General features: G+C 38.2%; 1 protein-coding gene across 1 annotated transcript in view; it reads right to left on the bottom strand.

Moving 5' to 3' along the window:
• COG5 (component of oligomeric golgi complex 5) overlaps window positions 1-18,623 on the bottom strand; it is a 191,228-nt gene that overhangs the window by 62,651 nt on the left and 109,954 nt on the right. Inside the window, exons 8-10 of the mRNA XM_082308220.1 lie at window positions 4,394-4,559; window positions 2,293-2,405; window positions 2,121-2,198 (exon numbers count right to left, since the gene is read on the bottom strand). Of these exons, the coding sequence (XP_082164346.1) occupies window positions 2,121-2,198; window positions 2,293-2,405; window positions 4,394-4,559 (357 nt within the window). The remainder of the gene's footprint in view (window positions 1-2,120; window positions 2,199-2,292; window positions 2,406-4,393; window positions 4,560-18,623) is intronic.

The raw sequence follows: 18,623 nt of genomic DNA, 5'->3' as shown, positions 1-18,623 counted from the left end.
TGACTGTAATAATAATGTTGACATCAGTAACAGTAATTAGTGCACAGACTGTAGAGTGGATGATTCGTTTTCCTATCTCCTGGCGTGGGCATGCTGCCCTAGCGAATGGGTATAATGTTAGTACCTTTAGTTTGTTTTGTTCATTTGCTCAGTTTATTAATGAAATCGAATACAATAAAGAAAATCCAACTTTTCGTCCTCTCCAGAACACTTGTTGAGGAAATCATGTTGTTTCAGTTTGGATTAATAAGAGATGGAATCTTCATTAGTAAATGGCAAAATACCAATTTCTTACTTATATCTACTTCCAATGTACCCAACAATTCATACTCTCCCATACAGCCATCTGTACGTACACTCTTGAATTTCAGCAGCATGTAGTACTTGTCTGGTTTTGTCTAAACAACAGTTCTACTGTTTGGTGTGACTTCACCCATCTGCAGGCTGGTACCATACCTTTTTCAAGAGACACCAGAACAAATGGTGTAACTGTGAGAAGGGCCAAGAAAAACACTGTGCTACATTGAACCATCTCGGGCAAGAAGAAAGTAAAGCATCAGTGCTATCAGCAGTACTGTGTCATGCTGAGAGTGTTCTGGTAGCATCAAACAAGGATGTACTCCTTAGCTGCCTCGCTGAGGATGACAACTATCCAGCCTGGTGTTATACTACACCAAAACACCTGATGAAGAGCAAACTAATTGGAAGAGTGATAACTGTGGAGAAACAAATAGGTGGATTTTATTTGAGAAATACAATTTATCACTTAGATGCAATCCTGCAGTATGAAGTCAAAGGGAAGGAAGGGTAATCAGAGAGAAGATAGAACATGCTTAGCATATGACAATCCAAAAACCTTTTATTTTATTTTCTAATGAGGTTTTCCTTACTCTGCATCTAACTTCTACTGAGATTCATTTTCCCCATTCATTTATTCTCCAGGATGACAGAAGATTTCCTTTGGCTTCCCTCTATTATCATCCTCAACAACTGGAAAAACTCCTATCCCCTTTTCAAGCGCTGTTCTACAAAAGGGAAGAGTGAAAGTGAGAAGCACAGGTTCAGGGTGGGAGCCACCCATGAACACCAAAAGCTCATTTATCTAAGCCCCTTTTCTATCCAAACTCTTCCTGAGCCTTCCAGAGTTCCTCCTTCTGTCTCTAGGTTTCTGTGTTTCTCCTTAAACATGTTGATCTACTGAAGGGCTCCACCCAGGCAGCAACAGGTATTTTTTGCCAGATCAAACTTTTTAATGAAGAAAATACGCCAAAAGTTTATAAACTTTTTGAGGTGTTTTGGTTTTTTTTTTTTACAAGCCTCTCTTGAAGCTTGAAGTGCCTCATAGAAAAGTGATGTTCTGTGCAACGTCTTTTGGAGATGGGCTTAACAGACAGATAAACTTAAATGCTGTATTTAACCTTCATTATTTGCTTTCACTGTTGAGAAGACCACATTTGCATATGAAGAGTTTCCCCAACATAGTTCAAAAATTAAATTCATGTAAATTAAAAATCCAGCCATATACTTGGAAAAGGAGATGTCTGCATAAACACATCTTTTGTTTTTGTTTCTTCTCATCTACTAAGGCAGATAAGATAGCTTCAGTAATTCTGTTCCTAACACTGGAGACGATTAATCAAATTATTCCAAATATGAATAGAAAACAATGCAATTGAATGGAAAATAATAGGTATTCAAAAGAACAGCCATGATTACTTTTCAAGGAAGAAATTGCCAAGAAGTAGAGAAACAGATGGCTGAAGGTGTTAGATGAAGACACATTTTCCTATGCAAACTAACAGACTTAATCAATTACTCAAATCACGTGGTATGTTATGGAATGACATTAATGATCAGTAATAAAAACTGACAGTGATGCCTTATCAGCTCCCTTTAAAGAAAACAAAATAAATTATCATAATAGGAACATGTTTATACCCTACAGATGTAACCCACAGACCATAAATATAGCTTTCAATGTTAGTTTGACTTTCAAGACTTTCCCATTAATTTAATTACAAAATTTTTATGGAACTGTAAAATTGTAAACAAAAGCATTCCCTCATCACGTTTTCCTTAACAGAATTACTAAAACATATTCAGCTAAATTAAAACTTTACCTTAACTATTTCCTCTATGAAGCAGACATGTGACACAGGATCTCTTTTCTTTGTCAATACTTTCTGCAAATGCTGCACCTGTAAGAAAGAATTTATTGAGAGGAAAAGTGACATCTAGTATCTTATATGCAAAATTGCATGACTAGACAAACAGGAATTAGCTGCTGAGTACCTGCCCGCAAGCAGCACAGATCTGATCCATGAGTTTCTCCATGTTTGTCCAGAGGGCTGCTCGAAAAGCTGCTGTGTTCCCAGGTGTCGGCATAGCAGCTCTACCAGGGCCACCTACATGGTTTTCAAAAACACACAGCAGCACATTTCAGCTTTCACATGTGAAAATTTAAATATTAGAAATATAGATCTCTATGCACTCTGACATAAGTTTTTTTTTTTTTTTAAAAAATGAAAGTAGCCTAAAATAGCTTCAAAACAGAGCTTTGTGAATGGCCTCAGTTGTCTCAACTAAGAAGTCAACTAAACTCTGAAGTTCTGTGGGGATACTTCAATGTTCGTCACTTTTACCTGCTTTACTAATTCAGATCTCCACAGAAACACCAAGGTAATGCCAAGGAGCAGTGTTGCAGGATGTAATAGAAAAGCCAAATGGCAGAGACAGTAGCTGTGAAAAATACAGGTATTACCAGCTCAGGACTTAAATGCATAGGCAAACTGCTAAAAAAAGTGATATTCTAACTGAAGGGCATGCAGCTTCTAAACCATCACTTTCCTTGAGAGGGGCTGTATTTCTTTATCATGCTAGTGATTATGGTTCTGGACCCCCAACTTGTTGCAGCAGTTTTTTTTAAAAAGTTTTAAACGTTCATATTGCCAAAGTTCAAATTTGCCTGTCTGCCTAATTCCTCAGTATTCTTTGGCATCTGGGCTAACATGTCAGAACTAAATATTTAATAGTGCAACATTCCTTCATATTGAATATACTGCTTTGAAACGATTTGCAGATGACACCAAGTTGGGTGGAAGTGTTGATCTGCTGGAGGGTAGGAAGGCCCTACAGAGGGACCTGGACAGGCTGGATTGTTGGGCCAGGGCCAACTGTATGAGATTCATCAAGGCTCAGTGCCAGGTCCTGCACTTGGGTCACAACGACCCCATGCAACGCTACAGGATTGGGGAAGAGTGGCTGGAGAGCTGCCTGGCGGAAAAGGACCTCGGGGTGTTGGTCGACAGCCGCCTGAACATGAGCCAGCAGTGTGCCCAGGTGGCCAAGAAGGCCAATGGCATCCTGGCTTGTGTCAGGAATAGTGTGGCCAGCAGGACCAGGGAGGTGATAGTGCCCCTGTACTCAGTACTGGTGAGGCCGCACCTCGAGTACTGTGTTCAGTTTTGGGCCCCTCACTACAAGAAGGACACCGAGGTGCTGGAGCGTGTCCAGAGAAGGGCAATAAAGCTGGTGAAGGGTCTAGAGCACAAGTCTTACAAGGAGAGGCTGAGGGAACTGGGGTTGTTTAGCCTGGAGAAGAGGAGGCTGAGGGGAGACCTTATTGCTCTCTACAACTACCTGAAAGGAGGTTGTAGCCAGGTGGGGGTCGGTCTCTTCTCCCTAGTAACAAGCGATAGGATGAGAGGAAACAGCCTCAAGCTGCGCCAGGGGAAGTTTAGGTTGGATATTACGAAAAACTTCTTCACCGAAAGGGTGGTCAAGCATTGGAAGAGGCTGCCCAGGGAAGTGGTTGAGTCTCCATCCCTGGAGGTATTTAAAAGAAGGGTAGACGTGGTGCTTGCAGACATGGTTTAGTGGTGGACTTGGCAGTGAAACGTTAACGGTTGGGCTTGATGATGTTAAGGGTCTTTTCCAACCTTAACAATTCTATGATTCTATGATTCTATGATTTCCATTGACAAAAGCATCACAATGTAGTTTCAGGCTTGTTCCATTCCTTGCAAATAATTTCTACCAATGATCCTCCCACTAACACAAAGAAAGCAGAATTTGGATTCATCTTTTCATGACAAACTGCTAAGAAAATGCTGCTAAGTTGTAAACTAATGAAGACAAGTTTCTGGGCAAGTCAGGAAAAAGAGGAGGGGTGGAACAAAGGGCAACTACTGATCCCAGTAACAACAGACAGACCCAATTTTGGCTTTGTATTAGATGATTTCTGAGACATGCTTACGCCCATCCTCTACTGGTTAAAGCAAGCAGGGAAATATTCCTATAACAGGCTTGGATGTGAGAGTTTCTTCCATTTGACAACATACTGTACTTCTGTCAAAAAAATCAGTTATCATTCTCTGTAAAACAAGTATCATACCTCTTGTAACATTTTGAGATGGTTGGGTCAAGACTTTGATATCCAAAGCATTTTTTATGTTCTCCTCCAGGACTGAGCAGTATCCATCCACCACATTAGCAATGGTATCCTTCAAAGTCCCAAGGTTATGGAAAACCTGAAGAGCAGTTCCCACTTGAGTAGGATTCTAGAGAAAGAAGATTTTAAAAAATAATTATTATCTTTAACTGTACTATAGGGGTTTTTTTATCCATGATGAGGCATCATTTTACTGGGCAGGTTCATCTTTAAGTTCAGTCTGCTAATTCATTTCATTTAACATTAAATAATTGGCACCCTTACTGCATAAGAGAGAACAGAGGGTAAAGGAGAGGATTGATTTCCTTTGATTGCTTAGCAATGCTTTGCTTAGCTCCCTTTGGCGCTATCCTCTGAATAAGAAGAATGGAAAAAAAGGAACTGGAAGCACTGCTGGCAGTATCTAACCTGGCGTGGGTTACCAGTGATTGATCCAGTAATTCCAAGGTTAGTTACAGTACAGCTTTATTCAGCTATGGTGTAGCTAGTAATATTGTTTTAACACAGGGTATCTGTTACAGTACTGTCATTTAAGTGCCACACAGTTAATTAAATGTGATACAGAAAAAATATTAACCAAAGACAAGCAGAGGCAAGCAGGTCAAGCCCCTACTACTGAATACTGAAGAATTTAAGCTTGTATTTCTACATTTCTATTTCCAACACTGATAATAACTTCACCTTCCTCACAGCAGAATTAAGAGTGCAAAGCAACACTGTGATCATTTCCAAAGTCAAAAAAAAAAAAAAAAAAAAAGCTCAAGTGTCTCTGTATTGTTCAGAGATTTACCAAAATACAGGAGAGTGAAAACTATCCAAAAACTATTCAGGTCCGTTGTTTAAGAGACCTTTGATTAAGATTAAATCTGATGATAATTCCACTGAGCAACACTAAACACTGGCAGGGGTGCTATTTAGCAGGAGAAAAGCCTCAAATTACTGCCTTTGGAAACTATGCACTGTCATCCATACACTGAATACTGCTTTTTTATTTAGCATTCACAGGCAATTAGTGGAGGGGGCAATCAGTTGATCATACACACATTAGAGATGCAGTCTTTTGTCATTTTTCTTAGTGACTTCTGCCAGCAGTAAAGAACATGGTCTGGCAGAAATCCTGGCCCCCAGACTGGACAGAAGCATCTGAGACCACAGGCGTGTCCCACTAGAAACCCCACTTTGACTCTCATCTGGCAGTGAGACCTTACACCGTTGCACACTTCTTGCTGGTGGCTGCAGCAGTAGCAGCCACTAGCATTAAAAGGGTCTCCTGCAAGACCAGTGCAACTCTGCTTCATCTTCCCCAGGTCACAGTTTTCTTACCCGGGCATTCTTGAGTCAAAGAAAGCAGGTGTGCTCATCTGCCTCTCAGGTGTGAGGAACCTGCACTGCTACCACAGCAGTAAAGCTATGATGAGGCTGCTGTGTTGAGGATCCACTTGCTGGTACATCCACCTACTGCAACAGGTTTTTGATCCATTGATGAGCAGTGCATTCTCCTCAAACCTAGTGTTTCAGAGGTCACAGCACTATAACTACACATTCATGTCATTCTTCCTAGGGTTCTGCAAAGATCAGAACCATAGTTGAAGCAAAAAAGCCAAATCCCATTTCCTACCCCAACTCCAATGAGGAGTTTCCAGGTTTAGTGGAAAGCGAAGCAGTATTAGGCATGTATTATGGTTTGCAGACCTTATACTAACTGTACCAGTTTCTTTTTCCAAACAGTGTGGGAGTTAATGAGCATTCCCGGCATAGTATTATGGGTCTGGGACTTGTAGGTTTAGCTTTTTGACAACTGGGTATGCTGTAAAATTTCTAAGTATCCTGTGGGTGTGCTTGTGGAGGTGGGAAAGTAAGCCATAAGGACTGGAAGATTAATGGGATGTCAGAAAATGAAGAGTAGTGTAATGCAAGGAGGGAATCTGGGGACAGAATGAACAAGAGAAAGAAAATATAAATGGGAAGAGGACGGGGAATAGACTGAAAAGAAGCTGGAAAGAAGAAAGAGAATGAAACTGAAAGGAAGGAAAGCGAAGACAGAAAAGAGTCACCTCATTTACCAGTCTTTCCTGTTGAAATTGTTCTGTTTCTTATAGAATACTTACACAATTATAAAATCAGGCAGCAAGTCAGTAACATAAAATCAATACGTTACTACTGTAGTAAGAGCACTCAACCAGGTTTCAGTCAGAGTCTAGTAAATGTTCATATATTAACTAACAAAAAAATAGAACCGCATCAAAAGGTGAGCAGGACACTATCCAGCCTTGAATGGTCAGATGGTCAGCTACTTACTTTCCTGACAAACAGGCAGTATAGGGACAAATAATTTCAGACAAAAGATGAAACTCAGGAGCTCCCACATCTAACTCTGCAGCTACTGGTCGAGAAAGACACAAAAATGTGCTCCAACAGAGCCTGAGCTACATTTCAAAAGAACTATTTTTAGCCAAAAGTCATGAAACAATTCATTCTGAAGTTAGGAATAGTTTGGGAATAACCAAAACACATCATTATGGGGAAACCTGCCATTCACTCAAAGTATCTTCCAAATCTAGTACCAAAGTTAAAATTAGAATAGAACAAAGATTATGCAGCTGGCCTATGTCTTATTTGCTTTAAATTGTGGACATGGCCACGGACAGAGGGCTTCTGCTCATGTATTCATCTTGCATAACAGGAATTAGAGAGATATTAAAACCCTGACAATGTACAATAAAATATCTTTTTTGTTTGTCATATATAGTATTTTTCTCTCCTCAAAAACAGTTTGTGTTTTATATGCTCCAGACAGGCTATATAAAGTCCATTGTTGGTTTATCACTAATCCTAAGAGAATTCCATTTTTTATGCACAGATAGTTTCTAGGTTTAGACAATATATTAAAAAAAAATGGAGCATCTCTTGGGACAAAAATTATTATGTGGAAAGAAAATGTTGGAAAGCAGGAAGAAAACAAATGATTGTATTTTCAGGCTTGCATACAGATCTCAAAATCAGACTGTTTATCATTAATACACACTGGACAAAAATTTGAGAATCAGTATTGCAGAATTTGCCACTACCAACAGACTTTATTTATAAGAATTTGCCCCTAGTATTTTCCTTCTATCTGAGAAAGCTTAAAGCTAAACCTTTCTGAGATTCAAAAGATTGCCACAATTTTTATCAAATGGAAAGCATGCATTCAAGGTAAAAAAAAAACTGACTACAGAAGTGATTTGCAACAGAAAATGGAATCACATCAGAGAATAATATTCAGAACAGCTATCCATCAGGAACAATAGGGAAAATAATATCACTATTTTTGAGATGGAATTTAATGAGTTTATTAGCAGTATTTTATAATAAAGTTGTCTGCCACTGCAGGCAACTACACTTAGCAATTTGTAAGTATTCTCCTTAGGATCTCTGTCTGCAAGATCCTATCTTCCTTTTTGTTTTAAGTGTCTTATTTTGTAACTGAAGGCTCAGAAGTAGTAGTTTTTACCAAACACAAAGCAGGCTGGTTTTACTATGTAAAAATGTATGGGCAGTTAGAGTAACAGCAAGACACAATTCTGCTTCTCACAAGGTAGTGTCTGACAAGAAAATACCCTTTTACACAACAAATCAGCATCCTAAAAATATTTGTACATAAGCCATAAACTTTAAGATGGCAATCAAGAGAGTAGGGGGCAAAGAAAAACAGTACAGCATTTAATAATATGTTAGCAGTACAGTATAATCTAATGTGTATAAACACAACCATACACAAGGGAAATAAAACCATGACCCCACAAACTGTAGGCCTACAACACTACCTACTCGAAGACTAATGACAGTGATCTTCAGAGTGCAAAAATTATAATGAAGCAGGAAGCTAAAGAGAGATGGAGTTAAGTCCACCAATAATACCCTTCTCCATTCAAAGCACTCCTCCATCTGGCATGTCACAACATAATATGTTATAGATATATGGAAAATAAATTCCACAAATTTAAGAGCTTAGGAAGACTCAGTGAATCATCAGTTCGGGGGGGGGGGGGGGGGGGGGGGGGGATCAATTTGCTCAAAAGCAAGTCCTACCACGAAAGCAACTCTCACAGATTTTTAAAAACATTGAAGCTTCTCAGCATCCATCAGACAATACATTAAATAGCTTGGTCAGAAGGGTGATATTAGCCACCACTTGAAACAAGGCATGGATGTTTTAGCAAAACATAAAGATACGCATTCAGCAGCAACTATGAAAAGATGTTCGTACCAAACACATTTGCTCATTTTCTCTATCACTGAGAACTGTTCATTTTATTAACATCATTTTAGATTCATTTTATCCCATCCCATTTGGTTCTGTAAACCATCATAGACAAGAAGAAAAATAAGTGACACGCAGTCACAATTATATCATGTAGTTGTTTTCAAGAGTAGGCGACTAGACTCAATAACCCAGAAGATGCTGTCCAGTCCAGCGTGACATTTACAGTCATTCTACAGAGCAGAAACCCATTTGGTCACTTCCTTTCCCACAAAGATAACAACTCTGTGAAGACTACATAGAAATGTCATTAGAGATTTAAATAAATACGTATCACATTTCTAATTTGAAAATACCTTCTAGGATGGAACCAAGTCATTTTTTTCTGTCAACTGCCAACACTGCAACTGTTTTATAATGTCCAATATTGTAGTCTTTTATTTTATGATTGTGCCTAGTGTTATCAGAACAATCTTCTGCAAGCATGGCTAAATAGAGAGCAATACTCTTTTTCATCATTAGAAACGCAGCTTGGACAAGCAAGCCTGCTCCTCACAAGGGAGCGTGGTGATGACACTGAGCTAATTTGGGGACAGGAAGATTCCTAGCATAAGGCTGAACCAAAAATAAGAAACCTGGATGACAGGCAAAACTAATTGGCTCAAGTGCTACAAACACAGCTTCCAAACTCACACTCTATCTTCTCAGGGTATGGGATTCACCATGTGGACTTTTCTTCTCCAACCAGTGCTGTCTTAGGCAATGCCACATCATCAATTATTTCTTCATCCAGTGCAAATGTGTCCATATGACCCCATGCTGCAGGGTTTTCACCTGTGTGGACTATCAACTTCTTTCTCAAATGAAGATGTGTTAATTGCCCAAAATATTTATGGTCAATACTACCTGTGACAAGTACAACTACTTTCATAAAGAAGTAGTGTTAGAAATCTAATTGCTAACTGTCACGCAGTTAAATTTCACAAGTGCCTGCGCCACATAATCAGAACAGCTCTCTGAGGAAATGTTCTTTCACATGACAGTTTGGAAGCACCACATACGGAGAAGTCAAACTTGGACTAGTCCCTCACTTAGAAATGATGTTCCGTAGCTACTAATGTCTGTTTTGCTTACTAAAAGCAGAACAGCGACTCTGACTGAAAATCTTTATTATTCTGCAGAGAACAGATGACCTTGTTTAGGAAAGGCTGTGGCAGGAACACAACAGAAAGTTTTCACTATATATATACGTGTACATAAACATGTGACTCAACAGCTGTAGTTTCAGTGTGCTGCCTCATCCTTACCTCTTATGTGGTAAAACGTCTACCATGTCCCATACACAAACACTGAAAGCATAACGCAGTACAAAAAGAATTACATATGTTGCTTAGCTGAAGGAAGATCCATAATTAGTAATTAGTCCAGGTATCAATTCAACAGAGCAGTCTGACAATGTGGCAAGCAGAAATACAATGAATAATATTTTGAACAAAACCGCAACATTCCCTAGCCATCAAGAAAAAATCAGCATTAAAGGACAATAACCCTAGAACAGGACACACATTGACATAACCAGACTTGTAAGCTAACATACATTCTCTGACAGGGAATACAAAAGGTTATTGCAGTCCTTCTGGAGTAAACGCAAAAACAATTTCCAGAATTGAATACTTCTGAGTATCTTTGACTGGCATTTAGTATTAAATAATTTCATTTGATAGTAGATTTACTATATTGGGAACTATTTCAGTTACTTTTCTGTGTTTACTTCACACAGCTCATTTTGTTTGTATGATATAGCAGCTGCAACTTCCAACACAGTACAGCTTTACAAGGTCAGTTAAATAATTCAAAAAAACCCTTTGTGGGGCTGAAAATCCCCAGTCAGATCTTCACTCACAGTATTTACTCCTTCTCCCCTCTTGCTACCATTACAACACACTGACTCCTTCAAATAATTTTCCCATAAATAACGTTACTAACCCTAATGACAAGTACTACTAATTGAAGAACAAGTGATTGAGGAAGGGTTTGTAAGCACTTGCAGCTACCAATTACAAGTAGATCTTCATCATCTCTTACAGACACCAAAAGTGAAAAAAGTGAGAAGTTACTCCAGGAAAAGTTGCAATTCAATTTAAAGAGCTCAAGCAAGTAAGCAGTGAAGGAAACTCAGCCACCTCAGTCATGGCCAAGGCAAAATGATCTATTGAGCAGAATTAATAATTTACTAAGAATTGCTGGAATTCTTGCTTTGCAGTATTACTCAGCTATTTTAATTGCAGGAAAAATTAACAAAAAACTAAAAGTAGAAATTAAATGCCAATGAAATTCAGCTGTGGTCTAAAAGCAGTATTTAATTTCATTTCCAAAAGCCCATGCCTTAAAAAAATTAATTGGTATATCACAACTCCTAAAAATGAACCTACTTAGGGAAGCACGTCTCTATGTTCATTATCACCCCATCTGTCTTTTACTCTGTTCATCTTTAAAATCTGAGCAATACATGAAAAGGTCAAATTGACAATGTAAAGCCAGAGAATACAGACTTCTTTCTAATGATCTTCCAGTTCTTCCTGTTTTGACCTTTGCAGTGTCGGAAGGAGTGAGAGGTTAAGATGTTATAATTTTCTATAGAAGGTAATACTGACATAACACATTGGCCGGACTGTAGAAGAGCATATTTTGAGCCTTAAGAGGCAAGAATCCCAAAGCTAAACATTTAAATATGGTAAGGTTATAATATCTACATTCTGTCAGCCCATGTTTGGAATACACAACTTCTTTTGGGGGAAGGACTTTCACAGGAAAGGAAAACACCCATAAAGCACAGCCATAAACAGCCATAAACCTCATCATGTCCTCAAACTAGGTCAGACTTTTGTTTCGTAGAATACCAAGAAGTAAATAACAAGAAGCATTGCACTATAAAGGTTGAGAGAAGGAAAAAAAAAAAAAAAAAAAGAAACAGCAGCAATAAAATACTAGAAAGCAAAGAAACAAGATTTTTCAACACAGCTAAATAGCTTGCCAAAACACTTATTCCCTGTAATAGTGTAATCAAAGCAACAGATGGCTAAGAGCTAATGGAACAGAAAGGCATCAGGAATTGTTGTAAAGAATTGTCTCATGAAACATCAAGCAATATTCCAAAGTTTACCAAGCCTTAGGCTATCAATGTGACAGCAATTTCAAAGAAAGTATCTGGCACCTCTGAGGACAGATCAGCTAGATCAACTAGCACACAGCAATTACAAACTTTATCCTACAATGCTGTATTTGAGTATAGAAAGAGTATAAATTCAGAGTAGAGATTATACAAAATGATAAAAACTAACAGGCAACAAGGAAATGGTGGCATCTGAGCCAAATCAAGCTTCTTAAAATGCTTCTCTCACCTCTTACGCAACTTGACCAATCTCTAAAGCCCTCATCAATAACGAACCAGTTGGCCAATTAATCTGAAGATGTGGCTTCTCTGTTAAAAACACAGCTATCACTTTCTGATGAAGGCCAGAGAGCAGAGGGCAAGGTTGTAGCACCTCTCCTGTCCTTGTGCAACCTCGACTTGCACCTGCTGACTCAAGTCCATTACTGAAGCACAGAAGTACAAGGACACGAAATCTCATTACTAATTCTGATCTTTGGACAGCAGCTTGTGACCAGATGTTTTCTCCCACCTCACAATATCATTATCCACGTGCTCACTTAGTTAAGTGGTTGAACAAAGCCATTACAAACCAGAAATGCCAGGTTTTACTTTTAAGTCAGTCTTAACAATTAAGAATGGGAATTAGCTACGGGAGGTTTATAACATTTTTTTTCTCTGTTTACAAAAAAACTGAATTTCAGACAAACTATCCTTTAAATGGTATGCTCCAAAGGATTTAAATATCTACCAAAAGCCATCTGGGTTTTCTCATTCTCTTGCTAGTCTTTGCAACAAGGCAATAATTACCTATGCAAGTGACAATATCTCATTTCTGGAATCTGTGCACATATTGTCGACAGCTCTGAAGTGCCCTCAAATATTTAAAAGGAATGAAGTTTAAAAAGTTGCTTTATTTTAAATTCTTTTCAGTTATTATTTTCATATTCAACTACAGAAGACCTCGATCAATGCCAGATTCACTGCTGGATCACATTTCAAAACTCTCTTTCTTCCTAATACAAAGTTCAAATTCCTTGTATTACCCACCTACAGGAAACTTCAGGTCTGCAGATAATTTGGTGAAGAATCATAGAACCACAGAATAGCTGAGGTTGGCAGGGACCGCTGGAGGTCACCTAACCCACCTCCCTGCTCAAAGCAGGGTCTACCAGACCAGGCTGCTCAGGGCCTTCCAAGGCAGAGATAGGCTAATTCAAATGAGCCAGAAGACATCCTTCTCCTGCTCCGTTTTCCCATCCTAGTTCTGCTTACGGTTCCAGAAAAATGTAACAATGGACTCTTGCACTCGTTTTCATTGAGTTTCACTGAGGCCAGCTTGAAAGAGAGCAAGCATCTGTATACACACCTCACAACACTTCTTCAGTGTCGGCAGTGTTACCCACCCCGATAGTAATATCAGTCTTTCAAGTCCTCTTGTAAAGTTGTCCACTGGAAGAAGCATGACAAGACTGACCTCTTTCTGTTACAGATGCTACATTTAAAGAAATACATTTTGTATTTCTATAGTCTTTTTAAAAATAAATGAATAGTATCTTTAAAAATAAATGGGCAAAGCTATATTATACAAAAACTTTACTATGAAGAAAAAAACCTGAAGTCATCTAAAGAAAAAGAAATACTGTGCCTGGTTTTGCCTGCAGCTAGCACATGCATTCGGGATCCACTTTTGCTACTGAAAAAAGTCAGTTCCCACCCCTCACTTCAGCTATCTGCCAGTGATGCATTTTGAAACCTTCACACAAGTAGAAACTTATTGGGGGTGATACCTGCAGACGGAAAGAAGGGAGATAAAAGAGGAGAAGAATAAGCAGTTAAGTGCATAACTTGTTCCACACAGAGGACATTATTCATCACCTAGGAACTGCAGCATTTTGATGCAAGATTTCCCCTTTCTAATGCAACAAAGTGTTCAGTTCTGTATGCCATTTCAAGCTAAGCCAAAGCTTTAAATCTTCTGTTACCATAAGAACACCTCCATATGTACGATAATGCAGAATTTCATGTGGCATTGACTAGCAGATCAAGAACACGATGAAACACCCATTTTTCAGAAAAGATTAAGACAAAGTGCAGATTATTAACCCAAGAAAAAGGCAAAATGAATTATATTATCTTATTTAGATGAGTATCATGGCTAGTCGATCATATATTTCACTCTTCTCTATGCAGATGTGGCTTATTAATGCTTTATATGTTTTTCTTGGATCACTTAATTGCATTATTTCAGAACCTGTTAACAATCAACAGTCAACAGTACAAACCACAAATAGAATTACAGTCTGGGAAAGGCATTTAACAATAACATACTATCTTATCTGGAGAGAAAGAACCTCAGTGTAGCCTTAGTTTTGAAGAGAGACAGATACACGAAAATACCAATTAAAAAGACTGGGATGGATTATAGAGAGACCCAGCCAAAACCAGGGTCAGTCTCTATTCAGTTGCATCCCTGGAATCCTAGTAGAATTTCATACACGCTGTTTACCTTTGAGTATTTAAACCAAATCAGAAATCATTTTAATCAATTTGGTATAAAACACGAATGGACAAGGACTTTGGAAGAAGACTACCTGATTTCGGTTTTGATTAAGCTCATTCTATAAAGACTAGACCCATGTAATTAAAGCATTGCAATGTCTGACAAAGAAAAACCTCTGTGGTTCTCATTCTAATCTTACCTCAACTATTTTCAATGAGATCTAATGTTAGCTTGCCTTTCTTGATCTGTAGCAAGGCAAACACCACTTCCTTATTTCACAGCTCCGCCTTATCCATCTCCTATTCCATCCTCCAGCCCTTCTGTAGTCTTGTTCTCGTAACAGCTCCTTCCATTCATATCTGTCTCTTTGGAGCTACCTTCAACTCCTAAACTTAGTTTCCAGTTTCCATATTGACACATACTGTCCTCAGTCTCCTCCATTCTCCCCCTACAGCATATTTTATTTACAAAGCCTTTCACAGTTGAGCTGTTCATAGCAGTGGCCCATGCCTCTCTGCATATAAATGGATGAATCAATTATCATATTTGCATTAATTATCTTAAAAGCATTAGAATCAGATACCTTCTTGCCCTTATAGGTACTAGCTAGTCTTCGTGCAGTTTCAGTTTTGTAGTGTGGTCAGAGCTGTCCAAGACATAATGGCTGACATGTTTCTAGCCCAGAGAAACCACCTAAACAGATGGACAACCAGAACCCAGTAGCAGACTATGCAGCAGCCTCTAATTTAAAATAATTTCTGTCTGCAAAGAAAGCTGAACTCAATATTATTAAACATTCCTGTGTTTTCATGACGGATATTCTACGAGGAATAATTTTTTAGTGATCACAAATGACATTTACTAATTGGTATGAAAGCAAACTAAGTGTTTCATATTTCAAAACATCTAGGCTCAATGGGAAGATCCAACACACAAGGTGGTTTCTGATAGCTTTCTAAGGTGTTCTGACTTTTTTTCCCTAACACACACAACACATAGCTACTAATTCCTTAGAATTTATTTAATATCTACAATTTTTGGACCAGTTAAGCTGTCTGTATTCTTCGAAAAGCATTATTGAGCTCTAAGTTAATAGGTGTTTAAAACATCCTCTACAATGGAAGATTAAGTTGTAACGTTTTGTTGGCAACTGGCCAAATTAATCAAGATGAACCTTCAAAGAAAAGGACAAGGAGTGAATTATCCACCTGATTCTCATATAAAATTGTCACTAAACAGAACACAAAGATTTCGGCAAACAGCTAAGTGATGATTCATAGCAGAGCGAAGGGATATAAAACATTAATGACTTCTCAATTTTCACCTATTACTTTACCATAAAGGACAGTTATGTAAAAATATTGTTCAGATCAGATGTATTTTCAGGAATACCCATTTACAGAAACTATTTATAAACCACTTTCTTGCACTATCATAAAAACAGGAACAGAAATGATGGGATTAGCAGGGCCACACAATAATAAATCCTTACAAATAAACACCGGAAAGTGCAGGCTATTTGTTGTGCTGCACTGAAAAGTGCAGTAAAGTACTTGCAAATACTCCATTATCCAGTCACAGATTTTCGGTCTAATTCTGCATTTATGAGTCACAAACACCTACAGGAAAAAAAAAATGGAAGAAAAAAACCCAGACACATAATCTGTCAATCCACTTTAATTAACCATTTACACAGGCTAGGAGCAGTGAAGAATTTTACTTTTACAAAAGTACTGTTTCACAGTTGGACATCAATTGCATTAAGCTTCCTAAATTACCTCTATGTAGGGCAAGTGCACAATGGCAAAGTGATATAAAGCTTTCTGTATCACAGCTGAAAGCAGCCAAAGTCTGCACAATCCCATAATCTGTTTCTAATTCAGTATGCATATTTTAATAAATGCACACAGACCCACCAAAATCTGAAAGATCCTGATCTCACAGGACAAAAGAGGCTATCACTGTGTCTATTATTTTCAAGGCTTTACAACTCAGTAGTAAAAAATGTAAGTCAAAATGTGAAAACAAAACCTCTGTTAATTTTAAAAGAAAGTCTCTATTTTCATACTTTTACACAGTACAAAAGATTAATCTACTACTTTAGAATGACTTCTCCACCAAGTCTTTTTATTCTTTCTTTCTTAATAATCCTTTAAGAAAAGCAGCATTTTTTAAGTTAAAAAAAAAAAAAAAAAAAAAAGAAACTCCTTTATGTATGCTCTATTTACCAGATATTGCTTTCCAGTACTTCTAGTAGCAACGAACATGACCAACAAACATTACAAAATATGCCAAGGAACTTAAGTGACTGCAGGGAGATGAAATACTTTGGCATTTGAATTCACTGCACATTTTCAGAATATCCCCAGGTAGTGCCATTGGACACTGTATTTTAGTGATTAATCACTGGCATTGCAAACATTTATTTTAATTCAAAAACATTCACGTTCACACATGTGTATATATATAGATGTATGCACACTATTATGCATCAGCATAGTGCTGAAACAACTAGCAAGTTTTAAAAGGCACTGTGAATGTAACAGGAGACCAAAGTGAATCTATCAATCATAACATTACTAGCAGTACCACACTCGTGTCATTTTTTATCTTCTACATGCTTTACTAATAACAAGAAAATGCATTTGATGGTGTTTTCTTTAGCAAGGGCACAGAGAACAAATATCAAGTGACTTGTGATCTAATACACGTTCACATCATGCTTCACATTTTCCATCTGGAAAATATGGACAATCATCCACAACTAAAATGTATGTTAAAGGTATATTTATTTAATTATTGCTGTGTGTGCTCTATGCACCTCCAGTAACTTATTTTCAGCTTCGTCAACAATTCCTTCAAAGAAGGGAAGCATCTGCCCATGTTTTCTTTAAAAAAACAAAACAAAAACAAAAACAAAAAACAGTTGGAAACACTTACAAGCTAGATTTTATATCAAATGTGTCTAATCAACCATAAAGGACAATATCGCTAGCACAGCATTATAACAGATTAAATAATTGGGCAATTTTAGGTCCCAGGTACATTGCAGAATATATAATTGCAAGGCTGAGCCCAGAAATGCGTTTTCCCCCAGTGAAAAGCAAGAATATGTATTTTCTCCTCAACACCTCTCTGTACACTTCCTTCCTCTCCAACTCTGCCTCTAGAGGAGACACTAGTATCTGACAAATACTTTGACTTTGTAAACAGCTCAAGATTCGCTTGCATTTGAAACTGTTGTCGTGACAGGTTTCCATAGTACTTCCCTGCAGCAATCACTGCTTCTGCCTTCTCTATTTCTATTTTAAAAAATAACTTTGAGTAGCAAAAAAAAGGGGAGATTAAAAAAAAGAAAGGGTGAGGAAAAAAAAAAAACGTAACTAAATTGCCTCTGCATTACAGCCAGAGCAGCAGCAGAAAGGAAGCAATACAGAAAGATGCTGTTTGCTGTCCCTTCCCCTTGGCAGGTTTAAGTCACCAGAGTATGGGCAAGCTTATTTTTAAAATCAGTTTCAACCGTGTGAATTCTTAGGTAAGAAGTAATAGCAACACAGTTAATGAACAGTCTGTGAAACAGCAATTCTTTCAATGGCTTAAGTCTGCTTTTAAGTTATAGAGAGGAAAACCAAACCATTGACTAGAGTTCAGACTTGGCAGTTTAAGATGTGATTTTCAGCAAGTCACTGAGGCCTAAATTCACAAAATGAGCTGAACCCAGAACTTCCAAGATACACTGTTCACACTGGACTACAGTTATTCTTCCCTTTGACCTATGAATATCACATCCCTTGGGTCTATACCATCTTTATTAAGCAGATCCAACCTCTAAGCACAAATGAGTTGTCTTGTCTGCACGAGTGAATGATAAGCCTGTAAAAGATCATCTAGTGACATGCCTTAGTGCCAAGCCCTTTGGCAGCCACAGCAGTGTGCGACCACCCCAGCCCTGCCTGGTGCTCGAGGGCAGGTCACTCCCTCCCAAATGAGACACAGGGCAAAGCCCTTCAGGCTTAGGATGACGCTGGCCTTCGTTCCCGCTTCCTGAAGAAGTGCTTTAACACTTCCTCACCAGCACCTTCATTTTTTTCATCCCTTGTGTAGTTAAGCAAGCAGTCACCCATGCCTAGAAGGAAGCCTCAGGTATTTACGCTCAGGAAAGGCAGAGGCTAGTGAATTCTAGCAAAACCACTCCTAGAAGAGCTGCAAACGTGTGCTGAGGTTCAGTTTTTATATACTGACATTCTCTGCTGCAAATCTCATTCTTAGGTCCTTA

Source organism: Platalea leucorodia, assembly GCF_965183815.1.
Source record: "Platalea leucorodia genome assembly, chromosome: 4".
NCBI lineage: Eukaryota > Metazoa > Chordata > Aves > Pelecaniformes > Threskiornithidae > Platalea > Platalea leucorodia.
The sequence above is the reverse complement of the archived record's forward strand: the minus strand, read 5'-3'. Positions and strand labels throughout refer to the sequence as shown.